This window comes from Thamnophis elegans, chromosome 4 (genome assembly GCF_009769535.1).
Source record: "Thamnophis elegans isolate rThaEle1 chromosome 4, rThaEle1.pri, whole genome shotgun sequence".
NCBI lineage: Eukaryota > Metazoa > Chordata > Lepidosauria > Squamata > Colubridae > Thamnophis > Thamnophis elegans.
The window spans coordinates 13,117,887-13,141,208 of record NC_045544.1 but is presented as its reverse complement, the minus strand read 5'-3'; the positions used below and the strand labels follow the sequence as shown (position 1 = coordinate 13,141,208).

The 23,322-nt window shown below is 38.3% G+C and overlaps 1 protein-coding gene across 1 annotated transcript; it reads left to right on the top strand.

The window, feature by feature from the left end:
• Nucleotides 1-2,560: 2,560 nt before the first annotated feature.
• Nucleotides 2,561-21,353, top strand: ASRGL1 (asparaginase and isoaspartyl peptidase 1). The gene is made up of 8 exons (XM_032216820.1): nt 2,561-2,771; nt 4,642-4,764; nt 7,708-7,910; nt 9,607-9,749; nt 15,167-15,321; nt 17,469-17,587; nt 18,210-18,320; nt 19,082-21,353. The coding sequence occupies exons 3-8, from the start codon at nt 7,724-7,726 to the stop codon at nt 19,309-19,311; spliced, it is 945 nt and encodes a 314-aa protein (XP_032072711.1). The 5' UTR covers nt 2,561-2,771; nt 4,642-4,764; nt 7,708-7,723; the 3' UTR covers nt 19,312-21,353.
• Nucleotides 21,354-23,322: the final 1,969 nt, after the last annotated feature.

The window sequence follows — 23,322 nt, the reverse complement described above, 5'->3', positions numbered from 1 at the left end:
TAATAAAGACTTCTCCACTGCAGCTCCAGGGGGGATGGTAGTAAAGGCATGATAATATTTGCCCTTTACTCAACTGACCACATGGCATCTGAGAATCCAACTAAACCTGGATTCAAAACACAGCCCAGAGAGTTGCCCGTGCATGGCCCTATGGGAGTCTGACAACCAATCAGAATACATTTCTTACACAGGAACAGGAAACAGAGAGGTGGGACTGAACAGGTTATAAAAAGCCTAGCAAGCCCCTCCCTCAGCCCTTCTCTTCTTCTCCATCAACATTGAAGCATGCGATCACCTTTTCTGTTCAGGGCTCAAGCCATGTGGTCCTGTCCACCAATAAACCATCTTTCCAAGCAGCCTCCATGTCTCCAGTGTCTTTTTCCCCACTTGGAGCCGAACCCAGAAGGACATTTCTTTCATCAGTACCTTACTTGTTTGTTTGTTTGCTTATTTGTTTATTTTAACTCCAACTCATTGACAGAATTTCATGAGTTTCAGATATTTCAAGTAAGACTTAGCAAAGGTGTTTCAGTTCAATAAAGATTTGTGTAAGCCATACCTTCTAACTTTCTTCACGAAGCTAATTTAATACTCCCACTTCTTTAAGTTATGCAGCCTTGTTGCTTTCTGAGCCCTCTGTCAGTCAAGAGCCGAGGTGGCGCCGTGGTTAAATGCAGCACTGCAGGCTACTTCAGCTGACTGCAGTTCAGCAGTTTGGCTGTTCAAATCTCATCAGGCTCAAGGTTGACTCAGCCTTCCATCCTTCCGAGGTGGGTAAAATGAGGACCCGGATTGTTGTTGGGGGAAATATGCTGACTTTGTAAACTGCTTAGAGAGGGCTGAAAGCCCTATGAAGCGGTATATAAGTCTAACTATTGCTTGCTATAACTGCTATAAGGTTTGGTAGAGGCTTCTGCATGGTTCCATGTGCTATCAGATCAGAGCCACATCTCAATGACACACTGCTTCACACATTCCTAATCATTTTTACTGAAAAAGGGAACTCTCTGTACTGGGCCATCACCGCTAAAAGCAACCCACAGTTGCTTTGGATAGTGAGATGGGCAGCATATAAATTTAATAAATATCTGGAGTGCTGATAACCACTAAATGGCACTAGCAATAGCTCTTAGACTTGTATACCGCTTTACAGCCCTCTCTAAGCAGTTTACAGAGTCAGCAAATTGCCCCCAACAATCTGGGTCCTCATTCGCGATTAATGTTTTTCCCAGAATTTTTTGCAACCCAGATGATGGTGACCCCAGTAAAAGATATTAGAGAAGTGAAAAACACAACTACATATAGATGGAAACATTGCTTTACAATGTTGAACCCTACACAGGAGTAAATTATTTTATTTAAAATTTAGTCTGAAGTTCAATTCAGCTTCTGGGCCAATTGTGGTCTGCTCATTTGGCTTGGTAAGTTTGTATGAATCCATGATTAATATGCTATTTAATAAATCCAGCTGATTATCGTTAATATATAGCAATAGCAATAGCAGTTAGACTTATATACCGCTTCATAGGGCTTTCAGCCCTCTCTAAGCGGTTTACAGAGTCAGCATATTGCCCCCAACAACAATCCGGGTCCTCATTTTACCCACCTCGGAAGGATGGAAGGCTGAGTCAACCCTGAGCCGGTGAGATTTGAACAGCCGAACTGCAGTCAGCTGAAGTAGCCTGCAGTGCTGCATTTAACCACTGCGCCACCTCGGCTCTTGGTTTACTGAGAATTATATGCAAATCTATAGTAAGGTGGTGCAACTGCAGTCATATTTCCATGGAGCTAACTTCGTGTAGTAGTTAAGTGTTGAATTAGAAACCAGACTGAATTCTAGTCCTGCCTTAGATTTGAAAGGCATCTGGACACTCTCAACTTGGTAAAAGTCAGTATCTGACTTTCTGTCTCCTCCCAACCCACCTCACAGGACTGTTGTTGTGGGGAAATAGGAGGTAGGACCAATTATGCATACTTCCTAAGTTGTATAAAAATAAATGTGGGCTGTCAATCTACTAAATAAGTATCCCTGTGTTAATTGATGTTGAAATTATTGGGATGGCATATTTGACAGATAAATAAACATGTTCCTTTTAACAGTGGGCTACCAGACCTTCTAAAACAAAAACATGAAAATTAAAATACAGGAGAGAGAAACACCAATGAGCTAGTTTGATATAACAGGACGCTTATTGCCACGACCGGTTGATCAAAAGAGTTTGAGAAACTTAAGACAGCTCGGCTTTTAACATCCACTGTGTTACTTGTGTTAATTTTCCCCCATTTGCTTCCTTCTCTCCGTCTTCCCCGTCCCTGCCCACGTCCCCGCAACCTTCGCTCCCTCTGTTTCATCAAGCCCGGGAAAAGCAAACCACGTGCCGGCAAAAAAGGCGCTTCTCCGCGTAGCTCTACTAAGCAGCCTCCATCTTTGCAACGGGCAGCTATTTTGGCCTCAGCCCCGTTGAAACAAGCCTTTCAAGTCAGCCATTTTAGCGAGGGGCGGATGCCCTAACGGGAAGGGAGCGGCGGCCATTGGGGTTGAGGGCAGCTTTGCTTCACATCCATTGAAAAGCTCCGAAGGCGGCTGTTTTCTTAAGGGCAAAAGGTGCGCGGTAGGAGCTTGACCGAGGCGACCTTTCTCCTCGCTCTCGAAAACAGATGTGCTTGCCAGAGGCGCCAAGCTGGCTTCCTCGCTGCCCATTTCGCGCAGCCTCTTTCAAAGCGTTTTAAGCCGGAGGCGTTTGGGAGCAGCTGAAGAAATCCAGTTCCCTGTGAGTAAATCTGGCTTTTGCAAAGGCAAAGAGAGTGGATGAATGGATGAATGAATGAGTGAGTGTGGTTCCCTTCCCTTTTGGTTACTCCCGTCTAAAGCTTTTTTTTGGGTGTGTGCAGGTTGTTTAAATACGGCTCTCGGAGGGCGAGAGGGTCGTATTAACAACCGGTTCCTGGACGATCAAGGTTTATAAAAGAGACACCCCCAAATACCTACCCAATTCTGGGGGAAGGTGAAGGGTGGGGGGAATCTTAGAAAAGAGGTTTCCTATTTGCCTCTGGAACGATGCATGGCTTTTTCTAGCCCCTGCCTGCATTGCTTATTGCTTAGGGCAGTGTTTTTCAACCTTGGCAACTTGAAGATGTCCGGACTTCAACTCCCAGAATTCCCCAGCCAGCGAATGCGAATGCTGGCTGGGGAATTCTGGCTGGGGAATTCAGGGAGTTGAAGTTCGGACATCTTCAAGTTGCCAAGGTTGAAAAACACTGGCTTAGGGAGAAGCAGAATTCTTGGGGCATCTGCAGCAAAAGTCTGTCGAGATTCTCAGGCATCCAGGTCATGGTTATTATCCCAATGGTGCTGCTTTCTTTCAGGAGGAAACTGGATTTTGCATACAAAACCACATGCCATCAGGGCTGGAAGAGTTTGCAAGGGCTGTCAGACGTAAAGACCTATCCCAAATTAGCTTGCCGAGAAGAAACCCTTGCTTGAGGTGAGAACTTTACTACGGATGTCCCAAAGGTGCTTTTTTTTTTCAGGAACTGAAAAGTCCAGCAACTGGACTTTCTTGGTGTTTTTTTTTTCTTCGAAGACGTTTTCGCTTCTCATCCAAAGAAAAACTTTAGCTGACAGAGCTGAAGAACCTTCTTGGGCGAGAAGTGAAATGCCTTCAAAGGAAAAAAAAAAGAAATTCCAGTTGCCTCCTGGAAAAAAAAGCACCTTTGGGACATCTGTAGTAAAGTTCTCAGCTCAAGCAAGGGTTTGTTCTTTGCAAGTTAATTTGGGATAGTTCTTTCCGCCCTACTGTCCTTGCAAGCTCTTCCTGCCCCTGAAGGCATGTGATTTTGTATGCAACAGAGAGGGTTTTTTTTTTGAATTTTTTTAATTGTTTTAGTTAAACAAAAACACACACAAAAAAGGATCATCCTTCGTTACATCTTGTAGAAAGATGCGTTTCTTCCACCATCCTTACATATACTTCATTCAAATTGAGTTGTACATTTTAAGTCAAGAAAGAAAAAATGTGTATTTTATACTATCCCTGTACCACAATTCTCATTTAATTACCATTATTTAAACATGTTTTTATCTAGGATCATTTATATTTAAAGACACAACTACCTACTGGCTATTACCCGGGGGAGGGCCTTCTCTGTGGCAGCTCCAGCCCTCTGGAATGAACTCCCCGCAGGGATTCGGACCCTCACCTCTCTCCAGGCCTTCCGAAAAGCCGTCAAAACCTGGCTTTGCCGGCAGGCCTGGGGGTGATGAGTTCCCTCCCCTCTCGACATGTATGGTTGTGCGACTGTTGTCTACTTTTATTATTTGTATTTTGTCTTTTATGTTCCCCCCTTTTTTTCCCCCTTGAATTGTTCGCTGTCCTGAGTCCTCCCGGAGAAGGGCGACATACAAATAATAAAATACATACATACATACATACATTCATTTGCAGTTTCAATAGATCTCCAATAACATTACACCTTTATGACATATTCTAAAACAAATTCAGTTAAGTAAGATATCTAAGCGTTCCCCCCCTCCATAACACATCTGTAGGTATCATTAAATATTATCCATTAACATTTCTTTGTTATTATTGTAGTTGACTAAAAGTTATTTATTGTTTATCTCACCTCTCCTCTCCACAGGCCCTGTATGCAACAGAGTTTTGATGAGTTGTTGGTTATTACTTGCTCAGCAGAGGCTGAGTGTCAGTGCTAAAATCAATTTTCATTGGCAGAATTGAGTTGGGAGGAGATTTTCATTCCAAGGTAAGATATGATGGTTCCTTAGTAATGTGATTTCTCTGGGCATCTTACTGGTCAGCTGCCGCACAAGAACCAGAGGTAGCACACTGGAAGCGTTTATTATTATGGTTGGTTGCACAGTCATTCAGATGTTTAGGCTGGATTTGGCATTTTTAATCTACCTATCGAGTCCTTCCCAAGGACCTGGGATAGGCAGAAGTTGTTTCATGGTCTGGTGGCAGGATTTAAGCTGTTCAAGTAACACTGCCTTTGGCAGTGGAGTGATGGGTGATTTTGTCAATGCTGATGGTGTTTGTGTGGTGCTCCAGATGTTTTGGGATTGGACCCAAGGCCCTATTATTGTAGTTAATATTTTTTACAAGATGTTTCATTCAACTTCTATTTCCAGGTCTTTTTATTATTTCTTAAACTTATATGCTAACTCAATGCTTTCAACAGTTAAAGAAACTATAAAATCAATGAAACATTAAAAAAAAAAGATAAAAGATGGCAAGTGAAGTAAGGGTTCTCATTCTCTCATATTAGTAACGTGTTCCTTGCAGACAGTACTGAATAACAAAAATATCATTTAGAAAATGCTGGTTTGCTAAGTTTCCTAATGAAATGCCAAAGAAGTCCAAAAGATTAAAGAAATGTGAGGTAAATATTTGACTGGTTTAAAGTGCAAATAAAGTAAGACATAGTTGCTCTTTGCTTTCTCCTGAGAGTTGGCTATTCAAAATAGGAATTACCTTTCATAAACAAATGTGTATGTCTCTCCCAGTGGTGGGGCGTGGTGTAGTTTGGTGGGCATAGTTTGGTGGACGTGACAGGGGAAGGTTACTGCAAAATCCCCATTTCCTCCCAATCAGCTGGGATCGGGAGACAGAGAATAGATGGGGCCAGGGGCAGCCAGAGGTGGTATTTACCGGTTCTCCGAACTACTCAAAATTTCTGCTACTGGTTCTCCAGAACTGGCCAGAACCTGCTGAATACCACCTCTGGTTTCACCCTATCTCAAATGAACACCTTCCAAATGATGATTCTCTTCTGTATTCTTCAGGTTCTGTCCCGTGTCACAATTTGGTACAAGAAGGCTTCCATTTTTAAGCTAGCCATTCTAACTCTATTATATTTGTCGCCATGACTACAAAGCATCTTTACATCTATTGGAGAGCTGAAGAGACACACTTAGAATTTTCAATAAAAGACTGACAGATACAATCAATTACACTGATGGAAGCCATACTGAACTGTTGAAAATAGCTTTCTAAGCTAGAAGGTATGGCTCATGCCAGGGGTGGGTTTCAACCAGTCTGCGGCGGTCTGCGTGGACCGGTTGGTCGGTGAACCCGGAAGTAAGTAATTTCCGGGAACGGCGAAGGGCCCACCTGCCTGCCCGTGCTCCTTACCGGTCTTTGAAGGCTTCTGCGCTTCCACGCAGGCGCATGGCACATACAGCGCCTGCGCAATTCTCCGCGAGCAGCTGGAGCATCGTGCAGGCGCTAAGACATATGCGTGAACTGCGCGGGTGCACGAGGACGCTGCCGGCCCCATTCCAACCGTACCAGTTGGAACGGGATGAGCAACCCACCACTGGCTCATGCCCTATAACAGGGGTGTCAAACTGGTGGCCTGCAGGCTGGATGCATCACATGCAGTCCATGCCTATCCCAGCTCTGTGAAGAAAAGAAATGTCACATGACAACAATGTGACACTGCACGTTTGACCTCAGTGCCCCAGAAAGTTGTGGAAGTTTTTTCACCAATGCATTTCTATAGACATGAAATGTTATTTCTCACACTATTTGAATTTTATAAATCTAGATTAAAAAAAGAAGGTATTGATTAGCTTCACACATGACGCTAAGGCAGGATTTTGAAATTGTAGTTCAGCATAAACCATAAAATGGATTATTTGTACTACTAAATCATATTAATGGGTTTACACAGAATACTAAATTGCAGACCACAGTGTGGTTTAGTTCAGCTTGTAAATTCATCTCTAGGATTATAAACATTAATTGATAATGTAAACATTTGTGAAATACTTCCTGTTTCAACCAGGAGGCCAGGCATACAGATTATTCATAGATGTTTGATATAATAAAACACAAAGGGTTTTATCATGCTTTAATGCTTTTAATAGGAATAGTAATTAGGATACTGATTAAGTACTTTATTAGAATCATTGATTAAAGGCCTTTTAGTCTAACTAAAAAAATCATTAATTAGTAATTTAAAAAAAATATAACAGGTATCTGCTACAATAGTTCTAAGGATTATATATGTCTCAAATATATTGTACGTACTTCAAAATTTTCAGCAGGCGTATTTCAAAAAGCATAACACTTCTAAGTAATGAAGACCCCAAGCCTGGAAAAGGTTGTTAAAAAATATTACACTGTGATTATTAACTAAGGAAATTCACTGGAACTCAAGAGCATAAGACTGGACTTTGACACCCACTCCTTAAAAAAAATGTCTGGAAATAGATTTCTTGCACACTCTGCTGAAATGTTAGAATAGTTTAACTCCAATAAAACTTTCAGGATCAACAAGAGATCCAATTCCTTTTTAAAGAATCATATGCAATATCTCATAATATTTTGACAGCTGACATTAATGTATTAATGTATTAATGTATTAACATATTCTAGCATAACATAACATATATCTGTGTGTGTGTGTTTTTTTTATTTGTGCTGATAAATAAATAAAGGGAGACTAGTATAGATCTATTTCAAGCTATTTAGCTCTCATCAGCTAGCCATACCCTTACTGGGATTTGAACCTGGGCTATATTGCATACTAGGCATACTAGGCAGAGATCTTAGCCATTAGGCCACAGGCTCTTATCCGTTATCAGCGAAGCCAGGGTGAAAGGTATCTATTAGATTTTTACAACCCCTGGTAAGCCCCAATTATGGGATGAAGCTAATATATATACATATTCTTTTAACTAGAAAAAACATTCAACAGCATGAAGCCAGTTATTGTTGTTCACGGTGGAGCTGGTCGCATCTTTAAAGAGCGGGAAGATGGAAGTCGCTCTGGTGTCATCAGAGCAGCGTTGAAAGGTTACAGCATCCTTAAACAAGGAGGAACTGCATTAGATGCAGTTGAAGAGGCCGTGATATCAATGGAAGATGATCCACATTTTAACGCGGGTAACATTTCAATTTTCCAGACTGAAATTCTTACTGCCCAATTCTTTGTAGCAGCTGTCTTTTTTCCTTCTTTTATTCCATTTTTATGTGCCTTAATTAAAAATTTAAAAAGTGAGATTTTCTTTTAACACTCCTTCATTTCCTTACCTGCTAACGTTTTGCCCGGATGAATGCTGTTGAAGTTTATATCCTCCAATTAGTTTTCAAGGAAATTTATACAAAAGGTATTTTCAGTGTCTAATCTAATTGATACTCCAAAATCCACAGCTCTAAAGCTTCATTTTGTTTTGAAGAAAATTACTATTCTTTAAGATTGTGCCAAGCAGGTTTTGGCATTTGGTGTTTTGAATTTCAAGATGCAAAACATTAATGGGAGTGAAATTTTGGTCATTAAATTACAGGTTTTTTTATTAGTACTACTTTTACTAACTATAGTTTTTTATTAGTAATACTTTGATTGACATTACTGCTTATATTATTGTTAAAGCATTTATTACAAATTCCTCAGCTTTTTTTTTTTTAAAAAAACAAGCTTTGCAGGAGATATTCTGATATGTGAGGGATGAGATATAACATGAGCAGAAAATGTACAGTTTTTTTCAAACTATTTTTTTATTTTTAAACATAAAAATAAAAAAAAGTATTAAAAAATGATCTTATCCATTACATACAGTATGTCGTTTGGTTACAAGTGTTTTTGCATCCATATTCTCAAATACATTTACAATCTCAGATTTTTCATCTAGTATAACTAAATACCTCACTTTCATTGTACAATGTATATTCAATTACAATTAATATATTTTTCCCAATAAACCTAATTCCCTTACATTCTTGATTGTCTATTTAATAACAGTATACCTTTATATAATCAGAGATCCCAATATGAAAGAGATTTACCAACCATTTATATTTGTATATCACTGTTTTCAATTATGTAAAATTCCACCAATCAACTATCGAGTATGCTTATGTTCATTATTGTCCTTGTACATCATACATTCAAACAAATATGTTATTCCTTCATTTTTCAACAAGGTATTCTAAACAGTCACTTCCTATATATATACCAATTTTTAATTACTTCCTTATTAAAATTATTTATCAACAACAAGATATCTTTGTAATATATTCTTAGGGTTATACATTATATCACCAATTCTCTATCAAGTATACATAAATTCATTGTTATCCCTATCCATTTTAAAACAAAAAGTTCTAAAGTATTCAATTCATATATGTATCAGTTTTTCATTGTATCATTGTTAATCTATTTCACAGCATAATTATATTATCACTTAGTTCCTTCAGTTAAAACATAAGTAAAACATTTTTCATTTCCAGCTTTTTTCCCCCAGGTACTGATAAAACAAATCCCATATCTTGTAAAATTGCTCGTCTTCCTGTTCTCTAATTTCAAATGTCAATTTACTCATTTCAGCACACTCCATTATTTTTCGAATAACTTCTTCCTGTTTTGGTATTGTTTCATTTTTCCAGTTTTTTGCAAATACGATTCTGGCTGCTACAGAGTTTTTATATATTCTGTTAGGATTAGCACTAATTACTCCTGCAAGGATTTTGATACTGCAAAAGCTACCATTTAAAGAGTAATTAAAATACAAATTAATTAAAATAGTTTAAAATTGTTTAGCTTTATGTTTGCATATTAATGTCTCTTCTACTTGATTCCTAGGTTGTGGCTCTGTGTTAAATGAGAAGGGCGAAGTAGAAATGGATGCTATTATCATGGATGGGAAAAATCTAGCCTCAGGAGCAGTATCAGCCGTGAAATGTATTTCTAACCCAATAAAGCTTGCTCGTCTTGTAATGGAAAAGGTATGCCAAAGGTGATCTTCAACAAAATCTGTTTCCCTTTGGGGTTTGATTGTAATACTTTCATATGATGCTTTACGACCTCTGGCCAGGTGTAAAGATATAATAGGAGGAAATGCTGCAATTCAGGTGATAATTATATTTTTAATGGTTCCAAATAAACAGAATGCTGGCATATAACTTGGCCAGTAACAGGGAGCCTCTGATGTGCCAAATGTTGCTAAGTGCTAGAATTGGTAATACCATCTAGCAGAGCCGAACCGCTAATGATATTAGGAATTAAGGTTCAGTCACATCTGGTAGATCACAAGCTCCCCATTCCTGGGATACACTCAGAAGTATCTCTCTTGCAAAGAGCTTGTTTGCTCTTGGAATGTTAAATACGATACCCCACTTTATTCTGTAGTGGCATATTCCATTCATCCTCTTTGTGGCCATGTTGTACATGGAACAGATTTTATAGCTTTTTGGAAGAAATTGTAACCACTCTTAAGAGGCCATGAACTTAAAGGCAGACAGAGTTATTTTTATTTAGGGTTGGTAATGGTATGTAAGTACTCAGTGGCTAATGGAGAGCATAATAATCTATAATCTCTCTTAAATGGATTTTTCAGGAGTTTAAATGCACTTATGAGGCCCTTCCCTAATTTGAAGTCCTTCAGGTGTGTTCAGTTGCAGTTGCCAAAATGCCTTTTCAAAGGTTATTGCTTTTACCTATATCACCTAAAAATTTAAGATTAGACTTTCGTTTACTATGAGCCGAGGTGGCGCAGTGGTTAGGGTGCAGCACTGCAGGCCACTTCAGCTGACTGTTATCTGCAGTTCAGCGGTTCAAATCTCACCGGCTCAAGGTCGACTCAGCCTTCCATCCTTCCGAGGTGGGTGAAATAAGGACCCAGACTGTAGGGGCAAGTTGCTGACTCAATTTGCTAAAAAAAATTGTAAACCGCTTAGAGAGGGCTGAAAGCCCTATTAAGCGGTATAGAAGTCTAATAAATAAATAAATAAATAAATAAATAAATACTAATTTTATTGGTTTTATTTACCATAAAAATGCTGACCAGCAATTAACATTTATTTTTTCTTACCTTCAAACAAGCAATTAAAGGGTATATCCAGACAAAAATCACCAAAATAGAATAAATTACAGCATCTTTCAATTTTAGTTTATAGTTGTAATCTATAACTTCCGAAGTATATATGCTCCAACAGCTGAAATTCTTAGTCTATGATTTCCCAGACTATCTGGAGAACAGTGCTTTCCTGCATGAAATATTATGTTCAGTGTAGCTGAGTTTGTCTCTGAACTTAAAATATTTGGAGTTTCACTTTTGTATACCACACGTATCTTAGCCTCTGACATATTAAACATCCTTTTAGCTATAATGTACAAGAAGGTTCTTGAACTCCTGTAGTCTTTTTCGTAATATATATTGCAGAATATTCCAGCACCTTTCTACTACGCTTAAACTTTCTAGTATTTTATGTCACACTCTGAACTAATTGTGCTAGACTATGCATATATTTTTAGCATATTCCTTTTTCTTTAATGAATTCATTTTCCAAAGGGTTAGTGTTTGTGAAGTCAAAACAGTACATGCACAAAGGAGAAAAGTTGGTAGATTTTGAGATGCTCCACGTTTACAAAACAAAACATAAAGATATCATTACAGGGAGAATATACACTTTAAAATGAGATTTCAAAATCAGAATGAACAGCTCTGTGCTGTTGATACATTCCATGTCCCACATATAAAAGCATATTGCTATTGTATGTTAATGTGGGAAGATTTATTTATATTTTGGAAATAATTCAATTCAATTCAATTGCAGTCATAGAACAGAACAAATAAAAACACTCAGTAAATATGCACTTAAAAATTCTAGAATAAAATAATAAATAACACATAAAATCTATGATAAAATCCAGTCTGTCAATTACACATGGTCTACTATACTAAAATTACAATTCATAAACTGTGAGGCTTGTAGTCAGTTTAATACTAAAAGGGAAAAGAGTAAGCAGTGCAAAGGGTTTGCCACATTTGTTGTACAAAATAGCTATGGTGGATTAGACATGTGTTCCCAACGAATCCCCAGTGCTGCTGGGCAGAATCTAGCCTGCACTGTAGTTATGGACTGTTAGTCCTTAAGCAGCCACTGCAGATAAGCAGTGTCAGAATGGCCAGGATAGCTAAGAATTATTTTGCATCTCTGTATCAAGTTTTATCTTAGTAAAGATTTTAAGCTTTCTAACTTGAGAAACATTGAAATGTGGCATTTCTTTTAGAAACATCAAAATGGTAATCATGTTATTAAAATCTTTGTTGCAAATTCTGGTTGCTGTTCTGCTGTATATATTTCTAAAATGATCAAGGCTCCATAGACTACCAGGGCACCATATTAGCTCCCTCTACTGACTAAAATTTTTTTTTAACAAGCAACATTCTTGAGACTATAGCAATAGCAGTTAGACTTATATTACCACTTCATAGGGCGTTCAGCCCTCTCTAAGCGGTTTACAGAGTCAGCATATTGCCCCCAACAACAATCCGGGTCCTCATTTTACCCACCTCGGAAGGATGGAAGGCTGAGTCAACCCTGAGCCCGTGAGATTTGAACAGCCGAACTGCAGATCTGCAGTCAGCTGAAGTAGCCTGCAGTGCTGCATTTAACCACTGCCCACCTCGGCTCTCTTGTTAAGCAATCCTTTGCGATCCTATTCATTAAGTCAGGCAGTTTCATAAGCTTGTAATTCCTCAGGATAGATCTATTAAAATGATAACTTCTGGAAAACGACCAGAATATAGAGGCTCGGTTCTTATAAGACATTTTCATGGCTTGCACTGAAAAATCTAACATGTTTGGAGACGATTCATGTTCATTTTGGGATGAAAAATGTACAGAATATATTGTACAAACATGGATATTACATTACAATCGCCAAATAAACTTGTATTTCATTCAGTGTTAGCTCACTAAAAAAGAAAGAAACCTGAACATTCTGTAGATCCTCTGCTGTATGACAAAGACAAGAGAAATGTTTTTTCCAATCTCTGTACTAAATAGAAGTTGCAATTATTATAATATGAATTTGTAACTCTTGATGTATGCCTGATAAATAAATATAAATTCATGCTCCATGCTAAATTTTGAGGAAATCTGAAAAAAGGAAGAATATCATTAACTAAGAAAACATAACAACATTTTTAATATCTAGTTTTAAGTAATATTTAATAGCCATAAAACCAAGATCCCAATGGAATGCAAGAAAACATTTTCCATATTCTTGGTTGTATTCACATTCAACTACATACCTTGTGGAACCATTGAAGAGCCGAGGTGGCACAGTGGTTAGGGTGCAGTACTGCAGGCCACTTCAGCTGACTGTTATCTGCAGTTCAGCGGTTCAAATCTCACCGGCTCAAGGTTGACTCAGCCTTCCATCCTTCTGAGGTGGGTGAAATGAGGACCCAGACTGTGGGGGCAATATGCTGACTCTGTAAACCGTTTAGAGAGGGCTGAAAGCCCTATGGAGCGGTATATAAGTCTAACTGCTATTGCTATTGCTATTGTAATCTCTGCAATGCCCATTTCTTTAAGTGAAGTTTCAGGAACATTGTATCTGGCAGATTCCTTCTATCTATTCATAAAGTTGAACCTTGGGGTTTTTGTAATTAAAGCATATAGTTTATAACAGTTCAAGACAATAGCTTTATATATATATATACACATACATACATACACACACACACACACACACACACACACACGGAATTAAATGAAATGTCATGCTCATTAAGCAAGCTGAAGATGGAACATGTGCAAACAGATTCTGACATTTTCCTATATTTTCAATGATTTACTTTTATAATTTAAAGTATAATACAGGTCTTATTGCTATCTTTTAACTGTGTATGTGTGTAAAGCTATGTGTTTTTAAATTGAGAGCATGAACTAACTCATTCTACATATTGATAGCAATATGACGCCCAAAGCTTAGGATCTTTTTGAAATGCTTCTAACAGTTCATTTAAAAACAACGAAGTGCCACGTATGCCTTCAGTTGACTAATAAATATACTGCTTTGTCCTAAAATTATTTTTATTTGAACTTCTAGTCTCTAAGAATATTATTGTATTGTGATATTTTCTTCAAGCATAGCAGTTTTTATCTATGCTGCCTGAAAATTAGGTCCATTAAACATAAAGTGACTTTCTCTGACATGAATAGCTGTTGAATTTGTTTTGAAAGCAAAAGCAGAAGAGGGCAGTAGTGCACAAGGCATTTTTTTCTCTCTACAGGTGTGGAACATTCTTGACTGATAAGAATAAATTTTCTTTATTATCCTTCTGGTTTACCTAAGATGATTTATGGTGCTCAGCATGGGATTCCAGCACCTGGCAATATCTGTTGCTTGTTGTGGGTTCACAAGTTTTTTTGTTTTTTTTTTGTTCAAAATGATCTTGACAAAAAGTACTTTTTATTTCCTTAATCCCAAATAACTTGTTTGTACAAAGGGTTCAGTGCAGTAGCAAACTTTACGTCTCTCTCTCTCTCCCTCTCTCTCTCTCTCACTCACTCACTCACTCACACACACACACACACACACACACACACGGGAAGAGGGAGAGACGGGAGGGAGGGAGAGGAGAGAATTCATAGTACAATTTTGCGGTACTTTTCTTAATAAAAGAAACAATTAGCATATGTTGTGAACAAGTTACTAGATAGAGTCTGACATAATAAAATTGGGATACAACTGCAGTATTTGAAGAGAAGTGGTACCAATGGTGTATCTCCTTATGAAACTATCTTCAACTTGAAGGCAATGTAAAAAAACAGGAGCATCTTGCAATAGAAGGTTCAGCAAATTCAAGTCCCAATTTCTGCATGGCTAAAAGAGAACAGTTCTGATTCAAAATGTTTTGCTTCACACCAATATAAAATTTTGCAGTTTCTTGCACAGAACACACCTTAGCTACAGGACATAATCTTTCTCCCTGAGAAGTAACGCTCTAGAGATTTTCTCCTGGATTTTTTGTTTTTTTTAAAAACACTATTACAAAAGCAACTTTTGTCTCTTTCATACCTGCCTTTTAACGTAGAAAGGTGATTCTATCCCTGGAATTAAATAAAGAAATCGAAATTATGTTGACATATCGTCAATTTCTGGTAGCATTCTTATCCGGGTTCAGGTTTCTTTTTTAATTGAAGGCAGAAATGAATGGATGTATTAAAAATGTGCACCACTTCGGTAGCATTTGCAGCAAGTGTTCGGCAAACAACATTAAGTAAGTGTTTTGAGAAATGCAGGACACTGCCGAAATGCCATTCTTTTTGTCTGTGGTTGTATGTACATGGATTGAAACTGATTTGTGCAGCAATTTGAGTGGCTGCTTCTCTCATTTTTCCTTCAGACGGAACACATGTTGCTGACCGATCAAGGGGCCTCAGCCTTTGCTAAGGCTATGGGGGTCCCTGAGGTTCCCGGAGAAAAATTAATCACGGAGAGGTCGTTGGAGAGGTGGAAGAAAAACCTCGAGGCTGACTGGAACCCTCAAGAATGTCAAAAGTAACTATCCGCTATTGGCTTTTTGTCTGCTTGAATGGAGAAAATTAAATTAAAGAGAGCAATAAACCCACATAATCTCTCCCCAAAATTCCGAGGGCGTATTCTCTGTGAGCTGCTGGAAGCTGCTGCAAGAAGTTTCTCCTGCTCTGCTCTCAACTTTTTGTGTTTGTGGTCTGGGGAAACAAGAAGCTGGCTGGAGCAAGATCTCAAAGCCTCAGCTCACACCTCGTAGCACGAGAGTGACAGGCAGAAGAAATGCAGTGAAGAAGAACGCCAATGTTCTCTTTGGCTGATGTAGAAGAGGCTGAGACCTGTGGCTTTGGCGATACAGGTTGAGAGAGGGCTGCCCCCTCCATTGTTGTAGCATCGCTTTGGTACAGTTTAAAATGAAAACCATGGCTGTGTACCTAGTGGGACAGACTGGATAGCAGTTCCTAGCTTTGCACTGGGACATTGTTGCTGTCAGGCCTGCAATTATATTCCTTTTAGAATTTTGGCCTGCCACACTTTCTCTTATTTCATTATGCTGTTTCATTAGTATAGTTGATGGGAGGGGGGAATAGACAGGAGTAGGATTGTGGAATGTATTGTTGTCATTCTTTTCTAGAAGACCAAGGTCATCTTTTGTTTCCGCACTTTTACATCTGACCGGAAGTAGCTGGGTGGAGACGCCAGCGTGGAAGAAGAAGATTGGACCATGTGTTGGATTGTGGGTGTGGGGACAAGATCATGAACTTTTAACTGGGTGGAATTGTGATGTAATTTCCAGAATTGGGATTAACACAGATGTGCTAAGATGTCTGCTTTATTAAATTGGAACTTTAAGGATCGTTTTGCCTTGGACTCTGATTTAAATCTACATGATACTTGGAATGCTGACAGTTGCACTATCAGAGCCCAACTCAGGCATGGAGCTGTGTTTTTCCCTCTAGAGTCTTAGGAGGTGTGCAGCAATGAGAATGAGACACAGTCTTGGCTGTGAAGGCACCTCAATGGAAAGCTAAGTGCAGATGCCCTACCCTATCTGGCGTATCATATTCTAAATTGGCAAGCTGCAGCAATGAATGGCAAGAGGATCAAGTTTTGCGCTCTGCCCTAGCTGTGATGGGCGTGTTCCCGCACCCTCCCAGGGCACCACAAGCTGGAAGGGAGGCCGTGCGTAGAAGAATGGTGGTGGGGTCTGCAAACCTGGAACCAGCTGTGAAAGGAATGGGGTGGGATAATGTTTTCCCTGTTGTAGCTGGTCACTGAAGCTACATGCCAAACCCGTGTTAACAAAACGAGACAGCCATGATTATGGCTGCTAAAATTCACTATTGTGAATGCATGCTACTGCTTCGCACCACTCACTTTGCATCTTGCTGAACGAGAGAGCAGGCAGGCTCTGCTCGCACTATGCTCTCCACAGATCCCAGTTCACATAAAGGCTGCTCTTCAGAAAGATAGAGGTAGCCTTCTTGTACACCTGTTAATTAAGAGAATGGGAGAGGTGTAGTGCAATTGTGTGCTGCATTCTTTTTGATGAACCTCACAAGATTTTAAGAGACAGTTCTATCAATATACGAAAAGACCTCAGTGGTATAGCCTTTGGCCTAATTAACCAGCCTTGCAGCCTTTGTAATGATTTGAGCTTGAGACCAGTCATTTAAGTAGGTCTTTGATCTGATCTGGAAGGATTTTGTTGTTAAAAACACTGACTTTTCATTGATTTTAATGATAGAATTGCAATTTTGTGGGATTCAGTAGCTGTAGTAGCCGAAAGCAATTGCAAGTAAATGAGAATGATATTAGTCCACGAGAAAGATCCTATTTGTCCAAGCTGTCAAAGTAAATTATTTTTAAAAGGCCATTTGTGGGAAAGAAGAGGAAAAACTTTAATCTGAGCAGGAATCTGTGATTCTAATAATTTTACATAAGTTAAAGTCTGTGGCAGCTTAAGTACAAACCTCATAGAGTGCACTAACCTGCCTGTGTTGTTTTAATAAGTCGCCTAAATGACCCTGTATGGAGACTCGTGGCTTGAGACTGAAGACAGCCTATTGTCATTTCATACTTGAAAAATAGCTACCTATGCTAACAGACGCTGTGTTTGTTTGTCAAATGCTTTGCGATCTGCAGCTAATTGTCTGAAATGCTATTTTTGGCAGAGATCTTGGAACAGTTGGAGCCGTTGCTATCGACAGTGCAGGAAACGTAGCTTGTGCGACATCAACAGGAGGACTTACTAACAAACGGCTTGGCCGCGTTGGTGATACAGCGTGCATAGGTAGGGGAAGAACAATACCATAGATGTGCCTTCTCTTTCTCCTAAAAACGCACACGATCAATAATAATTTCATAATGCTCGGTGACTACGTTCCAGAGAGGAATTAAGGGCTGGTACGTCTTCTGGAGGCCATCCCATAGAACCAGGTCCTTTTAAATCTGAACAGGGAAAGTGGAAAAAGTACTGGAGTGGAACCACCAAGCAATTGTTTGGCTTGTAGTTCAAACAAAGCTATTTTTATTGAATGGCATGTTTTTTTAAGATGAGATGATTTCATAGCTTTTAGGAAACGCCATATATCAAGATAAGTTGATGGAGTGGAAAGTGTGAAGTATTTTGAGAATGTTTCTTCAGATACCAAAATATCTTCGCTGAACATGCTTTTCCCATGGAAACCGTCTGGTAGGCATTTTTTTCTGCGGAAACATTGGGGGTGTTCCTTTCCATCCTTTACCTTCGCTCTATAGTTTTATGAAAGTTGAGGCAATTGCATTCCACTTGAGTCCTTCATTGTTAATAAAATATAGTTGATATTATCGCTGGCCTGCACTGTGTAAATACATCGATATTGATCGCAGATGTGGGTTACTAAACTGCTGTCTTTTACCTTTTTCTTTCTCAGGAAGTGGTGGCTATGCAGATAATAGTGTTGGTGCCACCTCCACCACTGGCCATGGAGAGAGCATTATGAAAGTGATCCTAGCAAGACTTACTCTTTACCATATGGAGCAAGGTGATGTTTCAGAAGTTTTACATTATATAAAGCATGTAGCAGTAGTATTGCACACAGTGAGTTGATGAACATTGTCATTGGTTGGTTCAGTTTTGAGGATGCATCATGTTGGAAGCACTTTGGACATGCAACAAATACTGATTTTGGAGCTAATACACATAAATTCAATCTGATATAAATTCAAAGGTTTGTACTAGCACAGCACAGGGGTGTCAAACTCGGTTCACCGACAAATGCGCGCACGACAAAAACGCGGCGAGAAAGCCGCGGCGAGAAAGCCGTGACGTCAAAATCGTGCCCACAACAGCGCGCCAACAACAGCGCGCCGACAAAAGCGTGCCATCAACAAACAATGCGAAAACAAGGTAATAACTCTAACCCTAAACCTAACCCTAAACCTAACCCGTACCTTAACTCTAATTGCGGTTTTGTCGGCGTGGTTTTGTCGGCGCGCTGTTGTGGGTGCGATTTCAACGTCGCGGCTTTCTCGCCGCGGTTTTGTCGGCGCGCCATGCCCACCTTCGGGGAACAGATAAATAATGAGAAGGTCATCCGAATAGGTTTATCAAAATAATTCTAATGCTATTGCTACTATTGCTATTACCTCAAAAGGTTGTTGGCAGAATGCAAAATGTATCTTGGTTTATCCATTTAAAATAGTTTTATCTGTTTAAAACATATATAATAATTATCCATTTAAAATGTACCTTTGATTTCTTTCTTTTAAAATTAAGGCATTTTTCATATTCTGATTCTTTCAGGGAAATCACCAGGAGAGGGTGCCGATGCTGCTCTAGATTGTATGAAAACCAGAGTTGGAGGCTTAGGTGGCATCATTGTTATTAGCAGTTCAGGGGAGTGGGCTGCTAAGTTCTCTACCAACCAGATGTCATGGGCTGTTGTGAAGGATGACCAGCTACAGTCTGGCATTTATACTGGGGAGAGGAATACACAGTCCGTTGAAGAAGCTCTTGTCTCCATTGGATCTTAGAAACTAGGAAGGACACCGAAGTTGTGTCACAGGAGGAAGATCATGGAATTGAATCTGCACCCTGCTCAGAATGAGGCACGCACTTTTTCCAGGTGCAAGTACAAGTAGCCTATCGGAGTTTTTCTTCTAGATTGTGTATGTTTAGTTCCTATTTGTAATCTGATTGATAAAATAATTTTGGCTCGGTACGTATTTTAATTTTCATTCTTCTGAATAAAAGGTTCTTCAGAAATTTATTGATGGAATTTCATCAGCTTCTTGATACCGGATACATCTGTCAAATGATAATGTGAAGAGATGCTTATCATTGAGAAAATGAATATAATTATAAGATTAGTAGAGGGGAACGATGTGTACTGAAATATCCGTATGTGATTATCTCATGTTTACATATAAATTAACATTGCACTATTAATTACTCTCTTTAACTAAACTTGAATAGTTGTTTTTAAAGCTTTCTGTATGAAATTACAGTAGTGTTTTATTTGAAACAATAAGAAATGAAAATGAAAAATATATTTTCTCACTATATATTTTTCAAAAATGTTTTGTGATTAAGAATTGTGTATATGTTTATATTATTGGTCTAAATCTATTGTTCTGTGACTACGGTTTTAAAAAAACCAAGCAGCATTGTTAAAATCCAAGTAACTTTATAATACATTTGTTCACATGTGTTGTTTTAAATCTGGAATTAAATGTACCATGTTCTCAGGAACAAAACAATTTAGAGAAAATCATAGTCATAATTTATGATGATACATTGTGATGGAGGTGGGCAAGATTTTATTGTTTTGATGCTAAAGTTGGATGACTAACATCAGGGATATAAAGAAGTAAGGGAACTAAGAGGCTATTTTGCACACAGGTTCAATAAGCCGTATGTTTGGTTTTTCATGTTTTCCTAGACAAATTTAAAATATTACTTTTCTAGAATTATGAGAGATGTCTATCGCCTCCACTTTCCATTGAACCAAATCTTAACAGTTCTTATTTTCCAACAATAATAATTTATTATTTTGATCAGCAGGTTTTGGATGCTATTATTTGGATGCTACATATTACTAAAGCATAACTATTCATATCTGCTTTTTGATCCCAGAATTTATATCATGCTAAGTTCTGATCCTGGATCCTTCTAGAGTAGGGGTGTCAAACCCGTGGTCCGTGAGCTGATGTGTCACACACTGGCCATGCCTGTCCTCATTTTAGCAATGATGTGTCGTGAGTTTGACACCTCTGTTCTAGTGTGTTACGTAAGCTAATCATTCCTAGTTTTCCATAATCAGTAATTTAGATTATTGCACTATTCTCACAATACTACTGACTACCCCCCCAACACGGAAAGTTTGATAAACTTAGGAGTTAGTAGATGCTTTGTACTCCCCAACCCTCTTTGCAATAGATTATGGTGCCGATAGGAATTTAATGGCATTTGTCACGAAGATCACACACTATTCAGACTCTCTGGATTAACTTTTCAGCTGAATTTCAGAGCATTTGTGTTCAGATTTGACTTGTTTTGACTTGACCACAAATCCTTCTGTATTTCAAAAATACCATGTTTTCTTTCATTTTCTAAATATTATTGCGGTTCTAAAGCCTTGAATGTCTGATTGCTAATGCTTTACTAGTTCCAATCATGTACTAATGCATTGTAGCATATAGCTCATCAAATACTTGGCTGTGTCAGGCAAAATGAGCATAAAACCATAATCCACGTATAGCAACATAGGAAGCATCTCCTTAGCAACACTAAGCCTTATAAAAATATGCTATTTTATATAGATCATACTTTATCTAATTTTACTGAAAAATAAAGTCCTATAAGCTAATAACTTCCATACTTAGTCCCAATTAGCTTTTGTAGTTCTGTATTTGTAATGATAAGACTTATTGCTTGAAATCTATTGCAAGTTTTATTACTGTTTTAATATTGTTCAAGTGTAGGAAAGGCAATGAAATGCTCATCTTAGAGCAGCGGTTCTCAACCTGTGGGTCGGGACCCCTTTGGGGGTCGAATGACCCTTTCACAGGGGTCACCTAAGACCATTAGAAAACACATATTTTTGAAGAAATATGGAAAACATAAAATAATGTTATGATTGAGGGTCACCACAACATGAGAAGAACTGTATTAAAGGGTCGCGGCATTAGGAAGCTTGAGACCCACTGTCTTAGAGGGTCATATTGATACTAAAACAATAGAACATTTATTTTGTAACTCTACCAGAGCCAAATGTTCAAATGTGAAATTTATTTTTACTTTTACTTTTTTGACAATGATTTCCTTTGCTTGACATTTTAATGTATGAAACAGGATTTATGTTTATAAATATCTAAATGTATTACATTTAAATTTAATACATAAAAAGCTAAATAACAGTCAAATTAGGAAACTATCCAGTATAAGGAACCATCTCTTTTTGATTATGTCTCTCCATCCCATCAGATCCAATAGAAAGATGCAGATCCTGTCTAATAAGGAGTTTCACCTGGCAGACCCAGAAGACAGACAAACATGTGGCTCCAATTATTCAGTGAATTACAGAATTGATGTTATTAGCAATTGACAAATCAATAGCTTATCAATACAGATTAGCTATATATAGTTGTAACAAATTATGGCTTCCCCTTGTTGAAATGTTTAATGTACAACTGTGAATGTTTAATGTCTGTGAATATATGCCCTGTATGATGATTTTAAGGAATTCTCCCCCTTCTTTGGGTATTTTTTATATTTAGGTATTACAAGAATCAGAATATGTAGTAAATCTTATCACCAAAATGAATTAATGAAAAAATAAACCTCAATTTGAGAGAAAGCCAAGTTGATTTTATTTCCTGCTTCCAGTTATTGGTGAAGATACTCTTTGAAAGTTTTAAACTGTGAGGATACTAAAAAATAACAATTAAGAAAAACTACTACTTTAAGGAAAACCTAGATGTAGTAACTCATTTTCAGCATCATTAAGCAAGTTTTTAAAATCCTATTTTAAATAAGTATAGACCATGTAGATACATTAAGCATGACAGCCTCTTAAAATAACTATTTTTTACCCAAATTTATCAAATTATTTTTAAAAATGCATTGCACCGAATTTATGCTCTTTAGATTTCCAGAATCATGACATACTTGATTAGAACAAAATAAAATTAACACTGCTCCCCAGAAGAGAACTTTTCAATTCATCTTCAGCACTGAAAACTCAACACAAGATGGCTGTGCCAAGCCACCTTATATAAGACATTATACATATACCCTCAGTTATAAAAACATGCTGATTATAGCATTTGTCTTCAAAATAAACACTGGTAACTAGAACATTATTCTTTCAGCCCACATTTAATTTAAAAAGGGAAAACATGACTTCACTTTCAATAAAAAAATGCATACATGGCTTTTGAATTTTGATGCCTGTGCTATGAAATATCTTCTTAGTTTGAACCTGCCCTCTGTTAAGTTAGTTACATGTATGTCAGACGTTGTAACGTTCCCGTGGTTCGCCCATGAGGCCAATGTTGAGAAAAGACAGGACACAACCTTTCTCGGGATGGAGCGACCCAGATTGGGGTCTGAGAGCCCCTTTTATTGAGATAGGACAAAGGCAGGAGGAGCAATCAGCATGTGAGTAAAAGCAGCCTGTAAAAGTACAATTTCTAATCTACTGCTCAGTCTATATATGGTCAAGTCCTGGACGTCAATGGTAGGGCACATCTCAGAATGTTATGTTATGCACTATCAGGATGTTATGGCGTTTTATGAGTTTGTTTTCTCCTGTGTGGTTCAGCGTGACTCTGCATGCCCTGGTATGAACCGGGCCATGGAGGACACCCACCTACACAAGGAACTATATTACAACAAGACGTTTGTAGCCTGATTTTTTTAAAAAAAAAAGTAATTAGATTTACAGGGGATCCTCAGATTATGACCACTCGATCAGTAACTATTCAAATTTACAATCACAGTGAAGGAGTTGTAGTTATGATTGATACTCAGCATTCCATTCA

Excerpts from the sequence above, each read along its gene's own strand:
- ASRGL1 (XM_032216820.1), top strand. The coding sequence starts at position 7,724 with ATGAAGCCAGTTATTGTTGTTCACGGTGGAGCTGGTCGCATCTTTAAA. Across the intron at positions 7,911-9,606 it reads TGATCCACATTTTAACGCGG|GTTGTGGCTCTGTGTTAAAT; the intron begins GTAACATTTCAA and ends CTTGATTCCTAG. Across the intron at positions 17,588-18,209 it reads TGGTGATACAGCGTGCATAG|GAAGTGGTGGCTATGCAGAT; the intron begins GTAGGGGAAGAA and ends TTTCTTTCTCAG.